The 21,694-nt window shown below is 46.0% G+C and overlaps 1 protein-coding gene across 7 annotated transcripts in view; it reads right to left on the bottom strand.

The window, feature by feature from the left end:
* Nucleotides 1–21,694, bottom strand: part of TNFRSF19 (TNF receptor superfamily member 19) — a 118,788-nt gene that overhangs the window by 76,228 nt on the left and 20,866 nt on the right. For all 7 annotated transcript variants that reach the window (XR_007154420.1, XM_047869144.1, XM_047869219.1 and 4 more), the window contains exons 3-4: nt 20,348–20,458; nt 5,913–6,091 (exon numbers count right to left, since the gene is read on the bottom strand). Coding sequence is in view for 6 of the 7 variants with exons in the window: in XM_047869144.1 (XP_047725100.1) it covers nt 5,913–6,091; nt 20,348–20,458 (290 nt within the window). In the remaining variant the exon portion in view is untranslated. The remainder of the gene's footprint in view (nt 1–5,912; nt 6,092–20,347; nt 20,459–21,694) is intronic.

Below are 21,694 nucleotides of genomic sequence, written 5' to 3'. Positions count from 1 at the left end.
TTTTAATGTTTATTTATTTTTGAGAGGTAAAGAGACAGAGCGTGAGCAGGGGAGGGGCAGAGAGAGAGGGAGACAGAACCCGAAGCAGGCTCCAGGCTCCGAGCTGTCGGCACAGAGCCCGACGTGGGGCTCGAACTCATGAACTGTGAGATCGTGACCTGAGCCAAAATTGGATGCTCAACAGACTGAGCCACCCAGGCGCCCCAATCACATCATGTTTAAATGACCATTAAACACTAAGCAGAAATAGCTTGAAAAGCTGACTAGAAATGAGGTGGAGTGGACACACCAATTCATGAGGCTCCCACGTATGTAACCGCTGCACCCACGGACAGATGATGCTTGGACGTGACCCAGAGCACCTATCCGCAGCTGCACGGAGATTACACAAAAGCATTCAGAATCTGCCCTGCCAGCTTCTTTATTCCAATGGCGTAATGGCAGAATCTAAGGTTTTTTAAACTTAATTTTTAATTCTAATTTAACTTTTCAACCAAAAAAAATGTAGCAAAATGTTTAAAACCATCCACCGACTCTCCTGTTTTTCTGTTTAGTACAAAGTGCGATTAATTCAGAATTCTAAAAACGAGTAGTTACTAAACTACCAGTTATGTACTCGCCATCACAGACATTGTGCTTTTAATTGTTAGAAAAGTTGCCTCAAAATTATCCTCCAATTTGAAGATGAAGGTATAGAAATTAGAGTTTTCCTATGTAACTGAAGGGGCACCTGGGTGGCTCAGTCAGCTGAGCGTCCGACTCTTGATTTCGGCTGAGGTCATGATCTCATGGTTTGTAAGTCTGAGCCCCGACGTGGGTTCTGTGCTGACAGCGTGAAGCCTGCTTGGGATTCTCTCTCTTCCTCTCTCTCTCTCTCTCTCTCTCTCTCTCTCTCTCAAAATAAATAAGCATTTAATAAAAATAAAAATCTTTAAAAAATATGTAACTGAAAGTATTAAGTGGATAAAGAAACGTATCAATCTTTTAAAAATATTTTACCTTGTCTTGCTTAGACTGCCATGGTTTTAGGGACACAGAAACACTGGTAACTCTGCTTTCTGACCAAGTGAGAAAGGACACAAATTTTAAAAAATAAAATGAGGGGCGCCTGGGTGGCTCAGTCGGTTGAGCGTCCGACTTCGGCTCCGGTCACGGTCTCACGGTCTGTGAGTTCGAGCCCCGCGTCGCGCTCTGGGCTGATGGCTCAGAGCCTGGAGCCTGCTTCCGATTCTGTGTCTCCCTCTCTCTCTGCCCCTCCCCTGCTCATGCTCTGTCTCTGTCTCAAAAATAAATTAAAAACATATAAAAAATTTGAAAAATAAAATGAAATAAAAGGGATCAGGACATATACAGGTGTTTGGCTAAAGTGGGATCCATAGGGGAACTTCGAATTTTACTCTGGGCGTTCACATGGCTAATGCACACGGAAAAAGGAAATCATGCTGGACTTTACCTAATCACAGTACATACATCTTTTAGACCCAAAACTTTCTCCAACACTGAATTCGAAAAGAATTTTTAATTGAACTCAATCCAAATAACACCAGATTGCCTGACGAACGCCATGTTTGAAAAGGGCCATTTTAAGAAAACCTGGTTGTAAACCGTCAACTGTTCAATCAATGAAAGCATTTCTGCAGGGAGAACGACACACCGCAGTCCAGCTCCCGTTTAATACTGAGCTCGCTCAATACAGCCCGGAAGGCAGTCACCGTGTCCTGTGTCTTACAGTCAGGCCACGGTCAAACGTTCTGCAGTGGATGTTCTACGTACCGGATGACCACTCTGTTCTCTCCCATTCTCTTCCCGGCACCCAGCTTCCTACCGACGGACAGCCTACTGTTTATGTTCCTTAGCAACTGACAGCAAGGGCCCCTTGAAAGCGAACAAATACCTACGAGGAGATGAACCATCAGGGTCAGGGCCAAGAACAGTGCGGTGCTTAGTGATCTCACGCTGGATACTCTGCCCACACTCTGAGAATGGGCAAGGGGGGCCCAATGTCAAGATGAGAGAGCCCGCCAAGGCAATTCGGGCAGCTTCCAGGAGCAAGGAGGCTGGCGGGGCACCAGGGTGTACTGGGGCTGGGGCACAGAAGGGCTGTGGCAGGCCGCATGGTTAGCCTCAGTCACAGAGGCTCCAGGGGAGGGCTCCCTGTGACACCAGACATGTGGTTAGGCATAGGGGCTCAGCAGCAGCATGACAAGCGGGTGACCTTGGGCGTGTCATTTATCCCCTCCAAGGATCAATTTTCCCTTGGAAAAGGGGGTTTGATATTAATCCCTGGTTTACGGAGTGGTTTTGATGATTAAATAAGCTAACCTGCACACAGCGCTCAACTCATCATAAATGCTCAATAAATGTCAGCTATCGTCGTCACGAGAAGCAGCAAAGAACTGGTAGGGGCTGGGTTATCCTTCCAGGCGGGGGCCCGTGTCCCCTTGGCAGAGAAGGGATGGGAACACGGGAGACAGAGAAGGTGGCTGCAGGCCCACTGGCCACACTCTAAAAACACCTCACAAAAAAACCAAAAAAGAAGCAGTCAGGTAAATAAAGCTTTCCCTGGCTTCTAGTAACACCAATTGGTGAGGATGTCAGATACGTATTTAGTGCTTACTAGGGGCCAGGCACTCCGCTGGGCGCTTTACATGCAGTGTATCCTCGATCCTTCCAGCGATGCTGCAGGTCGGTATTATCAGATGACAACGTACAGGTGAGAAGAACAGGTGTCAGAGAAATTAAGGAACTGGCCTGAAGTCGTTGGACACATTTGGGAACAAGGGCACTGAGGCTCCAATCACTCACACCGAGGCACAGGAGACACACTATTTCCACGCCCTACTGTTTGTGGGGAAAAGGCAGCTGCTATCCTATTGGGGCTGAGCCTTAGGACAGCAGAGGACTCTTTTTTATTTTTTTTAATTATTGCTTTTTATTCCTTTTCTTAAAAACATTTTTTTTTAATGTTTATTTTTGAAAGAGACAGAGCATGAGCAGGGGAGCAGGGGGCAGAGAGAGGGGGAGACACAGAATCCAAAGCAGGCTCCAGGCTCTGAGCTGTCAGCCCAGAGCCCGATGCAGGGCTCGAACCCGGGAACAGTGAGATCATGACCTGAGCCAAAGTCGGACGCTCAACTGACTGAGCCACCCAGGCGCCCCGGCATCATTTTTCTGAGAGCAATATGCCATTTGCTTATTTTCTTTCTGCCTCAGTTTTCCTATCTATAAAACGGGTCCCAGCTGTTTACCTTCTTCACACAAATATAGTCAACCTGGGTGAGCACTTTAAAACACTCTGGAAAGCCTGGGTTAAAGTCACTATATAATTATTGCCTGCCTCATACATTCATGCTGGCTTAGAAAGGATGTAATTGTAAACTAATCATATAAATGAACTATGAAACATCATTCAAATGTCTACTCCCTTGTATCTGACTTGCCCACATCTAAGCATTTACTTAAAAAATGAGCAAACAGGGGCGCCTGGGTGGCGCAGTCGGTTAAGCGTCCGACTTCAGCCAGGTCACGATCTCGCGGTCCGTGAGTTCGAGCCCCGCGTCAGGCTCTGGGCTGATGGCTCGGAGCCTGGAGCCTGTTTCCGATTCTGTGTCTCCCTCTCTCTCTGCCCCTCCCCCGTTCACGCTCTGTCTCTCTCTGTCCCAAAAATAAATAAACGTTGAAAAAAAAAATTAAAAAAAAAAAATGAGCAAACACTACAGAAGCTAAGCCAGTGGGTTCAGGTGACAACGACTGAGGTTAAGCACGAGGAAGCACTTCTGGTGGGAGGTCCTGGGGAGAGTGCGTCCTGTCTCAGACTCTACGGCATATCCCCGTGGGCTCCTTCTTTGTAAAAACCGAGACCCTGGGTCCTGTGTTTTCCCGCACTCCCGCTGCCCCCTGATCTCCTCAGGACCTCTTCTCCCCGCCCCAAAGATGAAGGGCACCCACGTGCTTTCATCAGACTCGTAGCAGAGGAACAATGGAGACGCGTCAGACGTCGGGTTTGTGTTCCTCAGTCAGGTTTGCACAAGGTCAGAACTCCGGCTGACGATATTCATAGGTATCAGCATCGTCTGAGATTACAGGCCATTCCTTTTTTTTTAATGGCAGATTTACTGATACCTGATTCACACAGCTTATAATCCACCCACGTGAAGCACACAATTAAACGGCCTTGAGTGTCCTCCCAGAGGCATGCAACCATTGGAATGATCGGTGTCAGACGTTTTCATCACACCAAAAAAAGAAAGCCTGTACCCTTGAGTGGTCACCCCTCACTCCTCCCCACGCTCCCCAGCCACCAGCCCCAGGAAGCCACTAGTTGAATTTCTGTCTCTATCGAGGAAGGATGGTTCCGGTTTCTTCTCACCAACACTTGTCATTGTCTGTCTTTTTGGTCGCAGCCATTCTAGTGGGCTTGAAGTATGTGGTTTTAATTTGCATTTCCCTGACATTGAGCATCTTTTCATGTGCTTACTGGCTGCCTGAATGTCTTCTTTGGAGAAAAGTCTATTCAGATCCTTCACCCATATTTTAATCGGGTTATTGGTCTTTTCATGAGTGAGTTGTAAGAGTTCTTTACGTGTTCTAGATGAGACAGTCCCTAGTCACCTATATGATTTACAAATAGTTTCTCTAATTCTGCGGGTTGTCTTTTCCTTTTCTTGATGATATCCTTTGGAGCACAAAAGATTTTCATTTGGGTGGAGGCCAAGAGCTGGTTATCCTTCCACTGCCCGTGTTTCCGGTGTTACACAATTACAATTTGCACCGGTTCAGATGCTCAATCATCGCGTAGCATCACACGTAGCCCGTAAGGCTCTTTCCTGCCCCGTTTCTGCCCTTTAGGCCCACAGGTCTGTCTTCCCTCTGACCTCAGCAAGAGCCACGGTGCCTTTCGGTGACCTGTGGCGTGCTCTCGCTATGTCCAGCGAGAGCCGCGCTCTGCAGCGACCTCGAGCCTAGACTCCTCGGGGGCACGAACTCCAGGGTCATGTCCACGACAGGGCCTGTCTCCGCATCCCCTGTGTCCGCAGCAGTGCCCCTCCCCAACACAGCTGCTCTGAGTCTTGCTCAGAGCCCCCTGCCCTCATCACCCACCCCGGGCACGCCTGGTTCGCCTCACCCGCTCCAGGTTCCTCTCCTACAACAGAACTCACTTATGTGTTATTTACTGTTTGGCCCTTTCTAAATCCCTTATTAGGACACAAGCTTCACGCGGGTAGGGCGCTCGGCCTCTGTACCTCAGCAACGCCTCGCTTCCCCCAAAGCCGCTTCACAAAAACCTGCGGAAATGAGCGAACACCTGTGATCCGCATCTCTCTGATCACGAACGAGGATGAGCATCGCCATCTGATCACAGGCCACACGTGTTTCCTCTTTTGTGAACTGCCCGTCCGCTCGTTTGTCCACTTGTCCACATTTTCTTTTTCATCGATTTATAGGGAACGCTTTAGGGTCTCGCGACGCTAATCCTTTGTTAGTGTGCTTATTCACTTTATTTATAGCCAGCGCCTGCCACAGTGCGCAGCGGGCAAGGATGGAGTCACGACCATGCGACAAATGTGTTCCGCTTCCCATCGGTGTGGGTTCACACTTGGGGGGGAACAAGGGAAAAGCCCGCTTAAAAATAATCCAGGGAGGCCTGGGTGGCTCAGTCGGGGTAAGCGTCTGACTTCCGCTCAGGGCATGATCTCATGGTTCGTGAGTTCGAGCCCTGCGTCGGGCTCTGTGCTGACAGCTCAGAGCCCGTTTCGGATCCTCTGTCCCCCCGCCCCCCACCTCCTCTCTGCACCTCTCCTGCTCGTGCTTACACTCTCTCTCTCTCTCTCTCTCAAAAATAAACAAACATTAAAAAAAGCCTTTAAAAACTTAAGCCAATAATTACGAGGCAAAGAAATCGTGCAACGTACCCTGGCAAGCAGTCCCCGCAGACGGCGTCGCTGGTGACAGAGCAATTGGCCTTCTGGAAGCGGTTCACCACCGCGCACTCCAGGCACGGCTTGCATTTCTGAAAGCCCCAGTCCTCCTTGAACCGGTGCGGCCGGCAGGTCAGGCACCGGGCATCCTCCCCGTAGCCAAAGCCACATTCCTGCAGGGATTCACAAGCACCAGAACGCTATTCAGACGTCGCAAGCGTGAAAAAGACGAAAAAGACAGCGGGGATAAAAGGAAGAGCTGGTCTAATAACTACGGAGTGGGTTTTCCTGGACACAAAGGCAGCTCTTCCGGCAAGTTCCAATGTGTCTCCCGCTGCTAATCATCTCTCTTACTGCATTAAGTATTCTTAGTCATCCACTTTATTCAAGAAGCCACGAGCATTTGCATAAGAAAGGTCCTCCGGGACCCCCCCGCTGCTGCATTATGGCCAGTTTATGGCAGAATTATGGCCCTTTCTTCTTCTCCAATTAAGCCAGTCATGTGCATGTTCAGAAACTGAAGTCAGAGAAAAACTCAGAGGCTTACTCACTTATCAGGGCAGGAAATACGGGCTCTGATAGCAACGGTGATAGTTTCTTTTTTTTTTTTTTCCCCCACTTTTATTCATCTATTTATTTATCACGATGAAATTTATTGTCAAACTGCTTTCCATACGACAACAGTGATATTTTCAAACCGAGGCTAACCGGGTAAGGAATTTCCTAAGCTGACGATCTGGAAGGTCTGCCCAGGAGAGGGCACCTCGAAATGTTCAGCCGTTTATGGCTGTGTGACAGTAGGGAAGGTTCCTCCCTATTTCTTAGAAGAATACGGAATTCTTGTTTGGATTCAACTGTGTGACACCAAAGGTCCAAGGATGAGCAGCACACATGGTTCATTTCCACAAGGTCCAGAACCAAATAAGTCATAGCCGGCCGTGTAACGCAAATACGATGCAACAACACGAAGAATGGCGGAGACACGTGTTCACGATCGCTTTAAAAATAAGTTATAACACAGAATGAGAAGTACGTGTCCGTCCCTTACAAAAGCATTAACAATTAGTGTCATTATTATACTCAGTGACATTGAGCTGGTTAATAATAATCAATAACATCGACTGGGTTACTCTGCACATTGTCTCATGAATTCGTACTTCTTCCCGATGAGGGAACCACCATCATTATTCCCATTTCATGAATGGGGGTAGGGAGCTTCCCAGAAGGTATGTACCTGAACCCAGGTGACATGGCTAATGTTAGAAGCAGGATTTGAACCTACCCAGTTGAATTCCGGAATCAGATTCCACACCACGACACTGTGGGATCTGTCGGGTACGTTCTCTCTCCGTCTGGAGAGCATACCGAGCAAGCCCACAAACACAGCTCAATGCAGCAGAAGAGAAGAGCCTCACCAATATCTCTTGGCCCCCTCCCCTGTAAACTTTGGATGCAGAATGCAAATCCCTGCTCATTCAAAATGCCCATTTGCCTATAAAACTTACATGCCTAAAATCCTTGATCTGTAGTTACATGCACAGTCAGCTAAGTGGTATTTATCGGTCAAAAACGAAATCAAAACGAACACAAAGGGTAGTGTCCCTGTACTCAATAAGCTACTGAATAAAATACTCAGAATATTTTTGGCTAATAAACTCGTTCACGTCTTAGAGGAGCAGTACGTTCCTTCCTCATTTCAGTTACTCAGCTCGCCTTTCACATGTGAGCCCTGAACATGCACAACAAAGGGTAGGGGACCAAGAAAGCAGAAGGTCAACAACCTTCTTAATCCCTAGTGTCCTAAACCAAGGCACAGACAGAAGGAAAAAAAAAATCTGACTTGAAGAATGGATTCACTAGAGATTATCTTTGGGCCGGGGGGGGGGGGGGGGGGGGGGAGAGGGGGATAGTGAAATTATGAGGTGTTTTGAATTTTCATAATTCTCTGATAATTTACTCTTTGGCAAAACGCATCTATGACTCTGGCAACCGGGAAAACAACAAAGATACGTATTCAAAAAGAATTTCTTGGGGGGTACACTAGGTCTTTGCAGGGAGGTCCCTGCTGGTTTTGGTGCTTTGTACGTGGGCGCTGTGCTTCTGCACGGGGGCAGAAGTGGGTTTTTGCCGAGTACGTTAGTTGCCGAGAGAGCCGAGTGCATCCCAAGGCTCTCTTTCAGTGTAGATGGGAGCCGCCCTGTCACAATCTTCCGGGATCAAAGGGTGGCAGGTGTGACATTTGGGTAGGGGCGTGGGGACCTCGCTGTCCACAGGTTCGGCACCTCCACGTCAAAGGTTCACGCAAGAGCCAAGTTTCAAAATCACACTTGGATCCAGGCGGCTGGGACTGGAAGGGTCTCATATACAAGTTACAACCCAACAAAGAAAGAAAGGAAAAAGGAAGAGGGCAGAAGAGGCAAAACAAAGGGAAAGAGAAATGAGAAAGACAAGAAAGGTGTCTTAGCTGGGAATACATGAAATGCCGTTTTTCCAGCGAGGCTGATATGGAAGAAAAAGTATGTCTGACAACGGAGCCAAAGACACATGAGCTTGAAGGCCAACGCTGCCACTGGTCAGCTAAGCTATTTGGGGAACTCTGATCCTCAGTCGCTACATCTGCGAGAGGGGGGTCAGTACTCGCCTGCCCTCCAGGGCTGTTTTGAGGAATAAAAGGGAAAAAAACATAGACAAGCTGTAAATTATAAATCGAGCACAGGGTGAGCGCTCACCAGATAAATGATACCTTTTAGATTCTCTACGGCCCAACAAACCAACTGTTCCGATTTAAGTATGATAAAGCCCCACTGGGGACCTTCAGGCTCCAGTGTTTTGCCGGGTTACCAGAAAGACCACTTTCCACCTAAATTATTTTCGTTGAATAAAACAGGTCTAAAACGGAATTATCCGTCTTTTAACAACGGTATGTGGAATACAATTTAGCCGCACCTGCCTGGGTCAAGGGCGTGCGCTGGGTGGGCAGTTTGCGGTTTTAAGTCCCCCGCCGGGCAGTGAACTATCATTGTTGCTCCTGCTCAGTATCTCTGCCTCCAGCAGTTCACTTCCTCTTCCATCCTGAGAAACGAACTAGACAGACAGCCAAGTGGACGCCAACTTGAAAGAACTACAAGTAGGTGTTTTGACGGGTCTCATCTCTTTTGAAAAACAACAAATACTTTTGAGTCCTGACTGGATTCCAGAGTTTATAATGGTACACGGGAACCGTTATGACCCCCGTATTTCTGCCATATACCATTGTGTGTCATTTACATGTCGTTATACTTCATAGAATGAGGATTTCGTGGAGTTTTTTTTTTTGGTCCATTCTAAAGATTTTATTTAAAAAAAATTTTTTTAATGCTTATTTATTTCTGAGACAGACAGAGACAGAACATGAATGGGGGAGGGGCAGAGAGAGAGGGAGACGCAGAATCCCAAGCAGGCTCCAGGCTCTGAGCTGTTGGCACAGAGCCCAACGCGGGGCTCGAACTCACAGACCGCGAGAATGTGACCTGAGCCGAAGTCGGCCGCTCAACCTACTGAGCCACCCAGGCACCCCAAGATTTTATTTTTTAAGTAATCTCTACACAGTGTGGGGCTTGAACTGATGAACCCAACATCAAGAGTCGCATGCCCCAGGGACTGAGCCAGCCAGGTGCTCCTTTCTAGTCCATTCTATATTGGACCAAATTACATATGAAAAAAAACAACAAAGCCAGGCTCCTAATGCATCATAATTTTGCCTTCATTGTCTGGATATTAACTTACTAGTTCTGCTTAGATTTTATATGTTTCACTGGCAACAACAGTAATTTTGGAGTAGATTTAGGTGAGAGGTTGATCACAAAATAATACCTAAATGTACTGAACAGGTACAGTGAACCGTATGGTCTCCTAGGAACCTTTATACAGAGATTGATTATTTGAAGGAATTCAGTTTAAAATATATTTTCTCTAAAGTATTTGTCATTTTTTGAAAGACAACATTAAAACACCGACCTAATATTATTTTTAAACTTTTTTTTTTTTTAATTTTTTTTTTCAACGTTTATTTATTTTTGGGACAGAGAGAGACAGAGCATGAACGGGGGAGGGGCAGAGAGAGAGGGAGACACAGAATCAGAAACAGGCTCCAGGCTCCGAGCCATCAGCCCAGAGCCTGACGCGGGGCTCGAACTCACGGACCGCGAGATCGTGACCTGGCTGAAGTCGGACGCTTAACCGACTGCGCCACCCAGGCGCCCCTATTTTTAAACTTTTAAAACATGCTTGCACTTCATGATGGTCTAAGAAACTTATGAAGCGATCGTTCTGTATTTGAGAGGAATCTGAGAAACTTAACAGAAGACCATAGGGGAAGGGAAGGGGAAAAGCAGTTTCAAACAGAGAGGGAGGCAAACCCATAAGAGACTGAAATACAGAGAACAATCTGAGGGTTGATGGGGGGGGCGGGGAAAATGGGTGACGGGCATTGAAGAGGGCACTTGTTGGGATGAGCACTGGGTGTTGGATGGAAGCGATGAATCATGGGAAGCTACTTCCGAAGCCAAGAGCACACTGTATACTCTGTATGTTAGCTAACTTGACAATAAATTATACTAAAACAAAAAACAACCACCAGAAATCTTGAATTAACCATTGAATTAACCAGAAATTCAGAGAAGGTATTTCCAAGGAATTAAGTGATAGCATGGTGTCCATGGCAGCAATCGCTTTTAGAGCTAATTGTCTTATTTCTGAAGCACCATAAACACAGAGACCCTGCAATTATTTGAAATCCAGGCTATAAAGTAAACAGCATATAAACATTAAATTACCCCCCAATATAAATGTCTACTTTGATGTTTTTATTTCATTCAGTAAAAGTAGGTGGTTAAAATGCCTTGAAACCTTTCCCATTAAGTTCAATAAATAACTAGCGAGAGAAAAAGGAAAAAGGCCAACCGGCGTAGAGAATGGCCCCCCAGCCTCCCGCCCAGAGTAACACTGCTGAGAGAGCACTGAGACTGTGCCTTTGTAACCCTGTGTCCACTCCCCTAGGGCCAGTGACTGTTTCTGCTGCCTTTTCATCCCTTTTTATGCTGAAAAACTTCCACTGCACACAAGATTTGTATTAAAAAAAAAAAAAATCAAACAGTGCACCTTCCTTCCCATCCCTGGTCTCACGTCCCGTTCCCTCCACACAGGCAAACACTGCCACCAGCTTTTGGGAGAACCTCCTGGAAACATCCCAATGTCTTCCGCGTGCGCACGCGTGTGTTTTTTTAAATTTTTTTTTTAACGTTTATTTATTTTTGAGACAGAGAGAGATAGAGCATGAACAGGGGAGGGTCACAGAGACAGGGAGACACAGAATCCGAAACAGGCTCCAGGCTCTGAGCCGTCAGCACAGAGCCCGACGCGGGGCTCGAACCCACGGACCGTGAGATCATGACCTGAGCCGAAGTCGGCCGCTTAACCGACCGAGCCACCCAGGCGCCCCCGCGCGCGTGTGTTTTAACACGCTGTTCCGCAGCTAGTTTTTCAGTTTCCCCCCCTCGGTGCGTCTCGGAGAGCTCTCCGCGTCTGCATATGGAGAGCCCGCCATGGTGCGGCTACAGCTGAATCCATTCCGCTGGAGCCCACTCACCCTGCACCCCAAGTGCCGGGACGGAGGGGGCAGCCGTGGGCGTCTGCTGAAGTACGCGGGCCCTGGTCAGTGGCCTCACTGTGCCGCGGATGACAACAGCATGCCATCTTTTGGGCCTTCCCTCCACTACTTTTGGGTAGAAGGGGGCACCTCCCCTAGGCGTGCGGTTTTCCCCAGCAGGCTAGTATGCTGCCGCTGGGAAGAAAAGAAATGGTAGGAATGGGTTTGTGGTGAGGGAAAACAGAGTCCTCAGAAAAGAGAGTAAGCTGGCCGTGCTGACTGGGGTCCCGCTGAGTTTTCTGAGCAGCCTTCACGGGCTCCCGGGAGCTGCCTTCCCAGTTAGGGCCAACCTCGGGCCTTGTGCTCGAGAGCCCGTTGTCTGAGACTCCTGTGCCTGGTTAGCCAGAATCCCCTACCCTCCTCTCTGCTCACCCTCCATACCTGGTCAAATTGCTTCCTGCCCCTCCACCCTCTGGCCACCCTGGCCTGCCTTCAGCAAGAATCCCGTTAGGTCTGCTTTAGCCACAATCCCCTTTCCCCTGATGTTTCCTCTTAGGAATTTTCCGTCCACTGCCCCCCACCTGGCCCCTTGGCTAAAATCCCCTCTTGTCCATGTTGTATTTGGAATTGAGCCCGGTTCCATACTGAGGCCTCTCTTTCCCTATTGCGATAGTTCCTGAGCGAGGTCTGTTTTTCCGGCTTTCCCCTCTGTCCTGCTGTGGTTCTCTGAAACTTCCCAGGTCACAACTAGAGCTCTCCCTCTCACCATTTCCTTGGAAGGACCACATGTGTGTTTGGTGAGGGAGGATACGTGGGAGGGGACCGGGATGGGAGTGGGGGCGTTAGTCATCAGCCTGGGTGTCCGCATTAGAGATACGACTTTTATTTTTATGGCGCGCGGTCTGGCCATTCATATCAGTGGTAGAAATGCATTTAGCCTTTAACATAATCCTAGAGTCTTTAGTTTTGAAATTACGACTTGGTACCTTTGAGGAAATACGATGTCCCTGAGTCCCTGGGGAACCTTTTTTATTAGTGAGCTTGGAGGTGGGAAAATATACACATGAAGAATAACCCATTAAAAAAAAAACACTGCAAATAAATAAATAAACAAATAAATAAAGCACAGCTATAGGAGTCCTACCTATTTCCCCAAATTCTACAAGAAGAGAACAATCCCCTGTATCTGACGCCTCCCTCCACCACTCTCTCCCCGGAGCCTCTCAGAGTACGTGGTACTTATGAAGCTTCTTCGCTTGACCAAACTTCAGCCAGGATCCTTGACCCTCCTCTGGGCCCATCTGTGTACCTCCTTACAAAATCCGCCTTAGCAAATGCTCTGCTCCGTCAGCTGCACCAGAACCACCCACCCTTAACATCTGCTCGCGTTCCTCCTCCTCCGTTTGAAGCTCGGTCACCCTGGCTTATCATCTCCAGCAGAGAATTGTTACATTTGCGTTGGCCAGGCCCCCCCTGCCCCCGGCTGCTTCCCCTCAGCGATCTTCTACCCGCTGCCCCTTGCTCCTTGGCGATCCATTCCCGTGAGCTCATGCTGCACGGGGACGGAGCCCCCTGGCTCCCCCCTCCACTGTAAGATCCCACTGTGGCCGTCCCCCTCCATCCCTAAAGCCTGCCTTTGCCATCCTTAAAAAGTGCCATGGAATACCTTCTTCTTTAACAACGCATACCAGGCCGGTGAGTAACACAGCAATGTTTGCTGACCAAACAATGGATGAACGAGTATGGTTGAAGGCACCATTTCCTAAGTTGTTGTTGTTTCATTAGTAGTATCATTATTGCTTTATTGTAGGCAGCGCTAGCCTACAGAGGCCACGGCAGTGTCCCACGTGGTAAGGCCACGTAGACCGTGTGGGCTGGTGCAGGTGGGTGGTGTGGGGTGTGTGTGTGTGTGTGTGTGTGTGTGTGTGTGCGGCTTCCTTATCTTGGTTCCAAGGCAGGAGAAGGGCTGCGTCCAGCTGGGCCATTTCCACCCAAGCTGGCGGCAGCGGGAGCTCTGACACCCTGCCCAATATTTTTAAGCCACATTTGGTGGCTTTCCAGTGGCAAAACGACTCAGAGTAAACAGTCCTCAAATCCCCTTCTCTCTCTTCGCCCTCTGCAAATTCAACACTTAGCAAAAACACAAGTGGATCCCACCTACACGCTCCAGGAGCAGCTCCCCAGACCAGAGGGGAGACGCTCACAGACCACTGACTGGCCAGGAAGCACATTCGGGGGGCCTCGGGTCGAAAGCACTATTCACTTGGAAAGCAAGCCAGTAAGTTATTAACTTTGGTTCTTTGAACTTTAAAAGCTCAAATCTGGACCGAGAAGAAGTTATTCGTAGAGAAAGTCTAGCGCATGCAAATGGATATGACAAATTAGATTTATGTGCCTGGTATTTAGAAATCAGCGTTTTAATTTCCTTTAATAAAACAACACCAAAGACAGTTCCCGCCCCCCCCCCACCTCCACCAACTTCCAGTTTATGAAAATCTGTAACTGAGTTTTTTAAAGAAAAATTACAAGCTAGAGCTTGCTAATATCTGCCAAACACCGCTGGGCTCGATTAGGTATAATTAAACAGAAATAAAGTGAGCAACACTGTAATTAAATGGCAGAAATGAATCTTTTTCATGCTTGCAAATTACTTTCATTTTTTTTGTGTGCATGTGTGACTTTCTTCATGGGGATGAAAACAGCTTTCCAAAAAGTAGATGTCTTCAAAAATTGGAAGCCAGGCACGCACCCGTGGGGAGCAAAGTGTGTTGTTGTTTATGAGAATTAATTTTTTCACATTAGCCAAAGTCCTCCCAATAATTGGTTAGAAAGGCTTCCTTTGAAAACCGTGCCAGAAGCTTGAAGACCATGTCAAGTGGTTCATGCAAAAACTAGTTTCCTGGTTGACTGCTGGGAGGCGATCGTGTTAAAAGCACATTGTTGGCAATAATACTCGGTGAGGAGGAGGGGCTGTGGCCGCGCAGATTCTAGACGGTAAGAAGTAAAAGGCTAATGTGGTCACTCGGGGAAAACAAAAGTCGTCCTCTCCCACATATCATATCGCCAAGCTGCTTATTTTCGTGAGCCGCAAGGCCAGCCGTGTGGCTCTCCTGTGCACATTCGTGGCTCCAAACGTCCAGCACGTACCGCTTATGGAGCTATGAAAACAACAGTTTGTATTTTTTTGCCTCAGAAATAGGAAGAAGGCATTGTCAATTCTCTTCCTCATAAACTTTTGAAACCTAAGCCCCGTCACGGAAGAGGAAGTGACTATGGTTCCACGGGAGCGCGTCCTCAAAGCCGACCCCGCTCGGCTCCATGGCCTGTCCTGCACTTTCCCAAAGACACAGAAACACGACCCGCGAGCCTGCATGACTAAAAAGAACTTGACTGAGTAGCCAGGATGCTTGGGCCTTTCAGGGAAAGAACTGGAAACCAAAAGAGCTAAGGCCGGAAGACAGCTCAGAAGGCACAAGAGGGGGACACAGAGGGCACCACCCGGTGTGAAGAGCCGCACCCAGGACGCCCATGTGGCCAGACCAAACAGAAGCAGAAGCAGGTGGGTGTTTGGAGAGCGGTGGCCGGGCCCAGGGCTGCTCAGACGAGGAAGGGGAGGAAGAAGGCTGACCAGGAAGGCAGCTCCTGGAATGCACAAGCATGAGGTCAACATGATTTGGAGATCCCTTTGTTTTAGAAGTCGGTCCTGGGCCAGAATTTTGGGAGGAACGTTCACCACTCTAGAGCTGCAGTGTCTAATACGACAGCCACAACTGCGTGTGGCAAAACTCAAATTTAATCAATTACAACGCAATAAAATGTAAAACCCAGTGCTTCCGGTGACACAAGCCACCTTTCAGGTGTTCACGAATACATTTCAGGTGGCTAGTAACCCCCGTGTTGGCCAGTGGAGACACAGACCATTCCGTCATCGCAGCGAATTCGACCGTAGCACCGTACTCGAGCATTATTCAAAATGAGAAAAAGACCATTGCTCCCATGTGGCCCCACCGCCTTCTCCCAGCACATCACTTACTGACGGTGACAATGGACTGATCCACTAACCGTCTCTGTGTCTGTTTCCTCATCTATAAGACAGGAGGCGTTATACCCCCTATTTAAGACATACGTTAAAAGGACTCCAGTAGTTAATATATAAATATCACATAGAACCTGGCTCATTATAATAAACGTTAGCTAATACCTATTGGTTGCATGATATGTATTGCAGAATAACAACCGAAAGCATATTTGAGAGGCAGTGCATATTTGTTACAAGAAATCCTTTTCATGCACATAACCCAAAGCATCCTGGGTGAAAGGTCAAACTAGGTAATCATTTAAAAAGTGGCTAATTGGGGGCATCTGGTTTCAGTTCAGGTCATGATCTCGTGGTTTGTGAGTTTCAGCCCCACGTTGGGCTCTGCATGGAGCCTGCTTGGGATTCATTCTCTCTCTCTCTCTCTCTCTCTCTCTCTCTCTCTCTCTCTCTCTCTCCCCCCCCCTCCCCCCCCCCCAAATATATAAACTTAAAAAAAAAGTGGGTAGCAAAGGGAAGGGTCTCAATCTAAACAAGCAACAATAGTTATTATTGAACCTGGAGCTTCTGTGCAGACTTCTTACTATCTAATAATTGAAAGGAAGTGAAAAGAGGTCAGAGGAACCACTGACCACACATGACAGGTGTACCAAAAAGCATACTGTCTCCAGGAATGCTATTCCGGTAACTTCCCCCAAACCCAACTACATGTTTTAAATGGCAGAGACCTGACAATGGGAAAGTCAGCCCAGGCATCTTGAGGAAAACAAAAAACAAACCAGAATTGAATGCATTCCAAAGAAAATAATCATTAGGAGTAATAAAGCCACAGATGGAAATATTAACTCTACCTGCTTACCCAGAGTATTTCCAGGCTTCAGGTTTAAGACATAAACACGTTTATAACTTGAAGAACCTCATGACCCAGTCTTTTGGTATTTTGGGTAGAGACAAATGATATTAGAAAATGGACATCAAGTTTAAGTTATGTTTACTACAGCAAAACAATTAATAATGTTAGAATAATAGTTATTTGAAAGCTTTCCTGTCTGGTGAAAATGCACTTTTTTTTTTTTTACCCTTAATGTAAAGAAAACTTTAGTTGTGATTATCAGTAATTTGATTCAGCTTTTGTACTTTTTAATAACTCAGTTTAAAATATTTACTGTTTATTGGGCATTCAAAATTTCAAGCACCACAGGTAACCAACATTTTAACCCTCAGTTAAAAAGCTAAGGACTACTGAACTTAGTCATCTCATTACAGTTAACCGGTATCCAAACTTATATTTTGTGAAAGAAGTAAAAAACAATTCAATTATTTATAAATACTTCACTATTTTTTTTAAAAAAAGCTTACTCTTGGGCGCCTGGGTGGCGCAGTCAGTTAAGCGTCCGACTTCAGCCAGGTCACGATCTCGCGGTGTGTGAGTTCGAGCCCCGCGTCGGGCTCTGGGCTGATGGCTCAGAGCCTGGAGCCTGTTTCCGATTCTGTGTCTCCCTCTCTCTGCCCCTCCCCCGTTCATGCTCTGCCTCTCTCTGTCCCAAAAATAAATAAAAACGTTGAAAAAAAAAAAAAATTAAAAAAAAAAAAAAAAGCTTACTCTTAGCCAGAAATGTAAAACTTGGACATCATGACTAACCTGTTGAATATATTTGCTAATTTAAGTGATTTATCTGATTTTAATATACTCAGAACTTAATTTTTTTTCCTCTGAAAGATGTATGTTATTACAGAAGACCTAATCAGGGCAGCCCGGAAAGAAGAAACTGTAAAATCACGAATGGACAGTTTAGAAACTTCTGGCTCCAAGGTGATTGCTTATTAAAAACTCAAGCTCTTTGTCTTGATTAGTTAACTAGGAAACAAATATATATACTTCCAATGACGTGTTTGACTCCTTTGCTCCCTTAGGCCATAAGCAAGGCTAAGCTGGGAACTTTAATTACTAGGAGCTAAAACCAAGATAAGACACTTGGCAAAATACATAATTTAACACACACACACACACACACACACACACACACACACACACACACACACACTAACTTTTATAATACAAGATTTAAGTGTCACTTTTTCTCCCCAAAACTATCTGAGGTTGACTGACTTGCTCACTCCTTTAGCAAAGGTATACTCTGCCTGCTAGGAGCTAAGCAGGGGTGGAAGCCAAGGTCAGCTCCAGATGCCTACCCTCAAGGTGGACACCCCAGGCTGTACAGGGACATGGCGTATACATTTGTAACATTTATGCACCCGTGTGGGTCTTACCCTAAGTTTTCAGTGACATATTGCCTTTAGTTTTATTCTTTCTCACTCAGTTTGTCCTGGTCTTTTTTAAATGAAGAAAATGATAGTAAATAGTGAAACAGAAATATTAACAAATACACTAAGTAATAAAGGCAGAACTATTCAGATGGCTTCCCTTTGGTTGATTCCAGTGTCACAGGGTTAAATGCCTATTTCAACACTTGGGGGAAATTACTACCTAGAGAAAAACATTTCCTCTGGAAATCCACGAAAAATTATGAAATAGAAAAACTATCACCAGATCATCTCAGTAGATGGATTATTAAAAAAAAAAAATCAGAGTTGATAGGACCTTCATCCTATTTTTTCAATTAGAAAGTCAGGTGTTTTTAAATAAAAATTTTTAATAAAACAGCTTAGATAAAAATGCTAAAGGGGTGCCTGGGTGGCTCAGTCGGTTAAGCGTCCGACTTCGGCTCATGATCTCACGGTTCATGAGTTCAAGCCTCACGTCGGGCTCTGTGCTGACAGCTCAGAGCCTGGAGCCTGCTTCGGATTCTGTGTCTTCTCTCTCTGCCCCTCCCCCATTCATGCTCGCACGCGCTCTCTCTATCTCAAAATAAATAAACATTTAAAAAGTTTTTTTTTAATACTAAATAAAAAAAAATTTAGAACTCATAGAACCTTCATCGTCTGGTCTGATTCCCCAGAAATTACTTGGAGGTTATATTTTCTAAATTCAAAGGATGAAGGAAAGGAAGCAACCTCTCGAAAATGTTTTATACGTCTCTCAGCATCTGTGACATTTCACTCAGATTTGCCCAGAGATTTGGGAAAAGAGGAACTTCTGAGGGGTAGCAACTTCATCATCTACTTTCCTCTTGGGCACTGCCTGCCTTTGTAACTACGTTATGCACTGATCCCAGACCTTCAGTCAGCTCCAAAGAATCCCTGTCCGCCCAACACAACAAAACCCACCTGAAAATGCACCTTACTACAATCAACAGAGACTGAAAAATACCAGCGGTGGAAATGCTACAGTCAACATAACACAGGATCCGAAGGTCGGCCAGCTTCAATCCAAATGTAAATGCCCTGGGTACTAAAAGGCACCACTTACTTAACACAACAAGCAGAGGAAAGCCATCCACCGGGAAGCAGTTGGGGAACGCATGACACTTTGTTTCCTGCTGGTTGTAGATCACTGGTCAAAACTCTATGCGTGACAAGACTCCACACTAAAGGAGGGCAGTCTGTAGGGGAAAAGGACTTCTCTTTGGAACATCACTCTAAGTAAAAAGAAAAACCTTTTGTTCCTTTTCTGCGAGGAAGACTGATGATTTAGAACAAAATGAGATACCAATTGTCCACAACTAGTAACATCTTCAAAAGGTCAGAAAATAAAGCAAATGGATGTTTAGCTCCAAACATGCCCATAAAAGAGGAAGGCAGTGAGAATACCCACGATTCTGAAATATGCTTCTTAACACACAGTGGTCAAGGTGAATATATTTAAAACGATCTTGGGAGTAACATACACCCAACATGGGGAGACTAACAATCATGCACGTTGTCAAAAGAATGTGAAAAACCCTGGTTTGGAAAGTAACTGCTACCATGGGACGTGGTTACTGTAGGTGCTACTTTTGGACCAGCAATGGGAATATTCATTTTAAGAAAAAGAAGGTCCAGGAAGAGAAGGTATCACTAGCATTTTCTCTTATCACTCCTTTCTTTTTAAATCTTTAGTAAACATCGATTCTTTTTAATTAATGCAAATACACCTTAATCATTCTATTCTTTCAACGAAATACGATAACACAAATTACATAAAACATGTATTAAATTCTAATTATTGGAACCTACTTCCTTTATCTCAGTAAGACATATGAATCAAAGGTATTGGAAAGAGAGCTGTGCAGTCTTTGGCTAAAGTAACCTAGGGACAGGCGCCTGGGTGGCTCAGTCAGGTAAGCATCTGACTCTGGATTTCGGCTCAGGTCACGATCTCACGATTTGTGAGACTGAGCCCCGAGTCGGGCTCTGTGCTGACATCACGGAGCCTCCTTGGGATTCTCTCTCTCCCTCTTTCTCTTTGCCCCTCCGCTGCTCATCAGCTCTTTCTCAAAATAAATAAATAAACTAAAAATAAAAGTAAATGTTTATTTATTTTTGAGAGAGAGACAGACAGAGTGTGAGGCAGGGAGGGGCAGAGAGAGGAGGAGACACAGAATCTGAAGCAGCCTCCAGGCTCTGAGCCATCAGCACAGAGCCCAATGTGGGGCTTGATCTCAGGAGCCATGAGATCATAACCTGAGCCGAAGTCGGATGATTAACCCACTGAGCCACCAGACACACACACCCCCCCCCCAAAATTAAAAAAAGAAAGTAACCTAATGATCCAAGAATTATCTCATGGTGTCAAATCTTCACTAGTAATTAACTAAAAGAATCTAGCCAGGAAGAATGTATTTTAAAAACACAGATCTACCCCTTCTCCATGCATCCGATACCTACCTTAGACAGCTCCATGCCTGGCCCACACTGCTTGCAGAGAACGCAATTTCCAGACCCATCCCTGTATTCTTGTTGTCGACAGTCTCCTGTTTCGCAAATCACTCTACATGCCTGAAAAAAGAAAAGTTTCCCAAACGTTGTATTTTTTTATTTTTGAGAGAGAGAGACAGACAGAGGGTGAGCAGGAGACGGGGAGAGAGAGGGAGACACAGAATCGGAAGCAGGCTCCAGGCTCTGAACTGCTGGCACAGAGCCCGATGCAAGGCTCAAACCTACAGATCGTGAGACCATGACCTGAGCTGAAGTCGGACACCTGAGTCACCCAGGTGCCTCCCAAAAACGTTATTTTAAAGTAAGTTCATCACATTTTTTTTTTTGCAAGAAAGCAGCAACATTATCAGTGTTGTTCATATAAGCACTGAATGTCAATGTTAATGTGGAGTGAGGCCGATTTAATTTTCACTTTAGGAAGAAAAATCACTTTCTGAACAAGTCAGTGGACAAATAAATCAATAAACCTGATTCTCCTCTGTATTCCCTGAATGAGGTCTTTTTTTTTTTTAAATGAATGGCCTATTCCCTTTTCTAAGTAAGAAGCACTGGGCAAGCAGACTGTTGCTCTGTAGAATGCCTGTCACACACAGGGGTATCGGAAATTGTTTTTGATGGTCGTAATAATGAGCCATTATTTGGTACAAACTGCCTCCACCTTGACACAAGAGTGTCGACAACGATGTCCTGCAAACTAATTGAATAAAATCAAAGCCTGAACCTCTTGAGCAGGCAGAAGGGGAGGATTCAAGGCAGAGTTTAGCACTAGAAAATGATCTGGGGCTAAAGGCCTAATATATCTTCCCGCCTCTCTTAACTCCCCTTGACTACCCATCTTAAGGAGTCTGATTTTATTCAAGAGAGGTACGAGACTCCATTCCGCCACAAAGAGACTGCAATGGCTTTGCGAAAGAAATTCCACGACCTCCCTCCTAGACCAGTCATTCGAACGTTTAACAGCCCCAGCTGAAAGAAAGGAAATTTTCCTTGCCGTACCTGAACCTCAGAATCCAATGTGACCCATTTCCCCTTACTTTGTCTTTCAAGAAGACTTCAGGTACCGTCTTCCGGGTAAATAAGTCTTTTCACACTTGCAGGTGATGATCCTATCTCCAGATTTAATGAATTTCAATTCTCGTGAACATCTTATAGGTCTTTGCGTCAAGTTTTCAAACATTAAAACTCTCCAACTGTCTTTAATCCTTTTTGGGACCAAGAAGGATATAAGTAACCGTATAAAAGTAACAGCTCTTTTGAAAGTCAATTCTAGTGTCTTCACACACACACCATGGAAGT

Source organism: Prionailurus viverrinus, chromosome A1, assembly GCF_022837055.1.
Source record: "Prionailurus viverrinus isolate Anna chromosome A1, UM_Priviv_1.0, whole genome shotgun sequence".
Classification (NCBI taxonomy): domain Eukaryota; kingdom Metazoa; phylum Chordata; class Mammalia; order Carnivora; family Felidae; genus Prionailurus; species Prionailurus viverrinus.
This window is presented reverse-complemented; position numbering and strand designations above follow the sequence as displayed.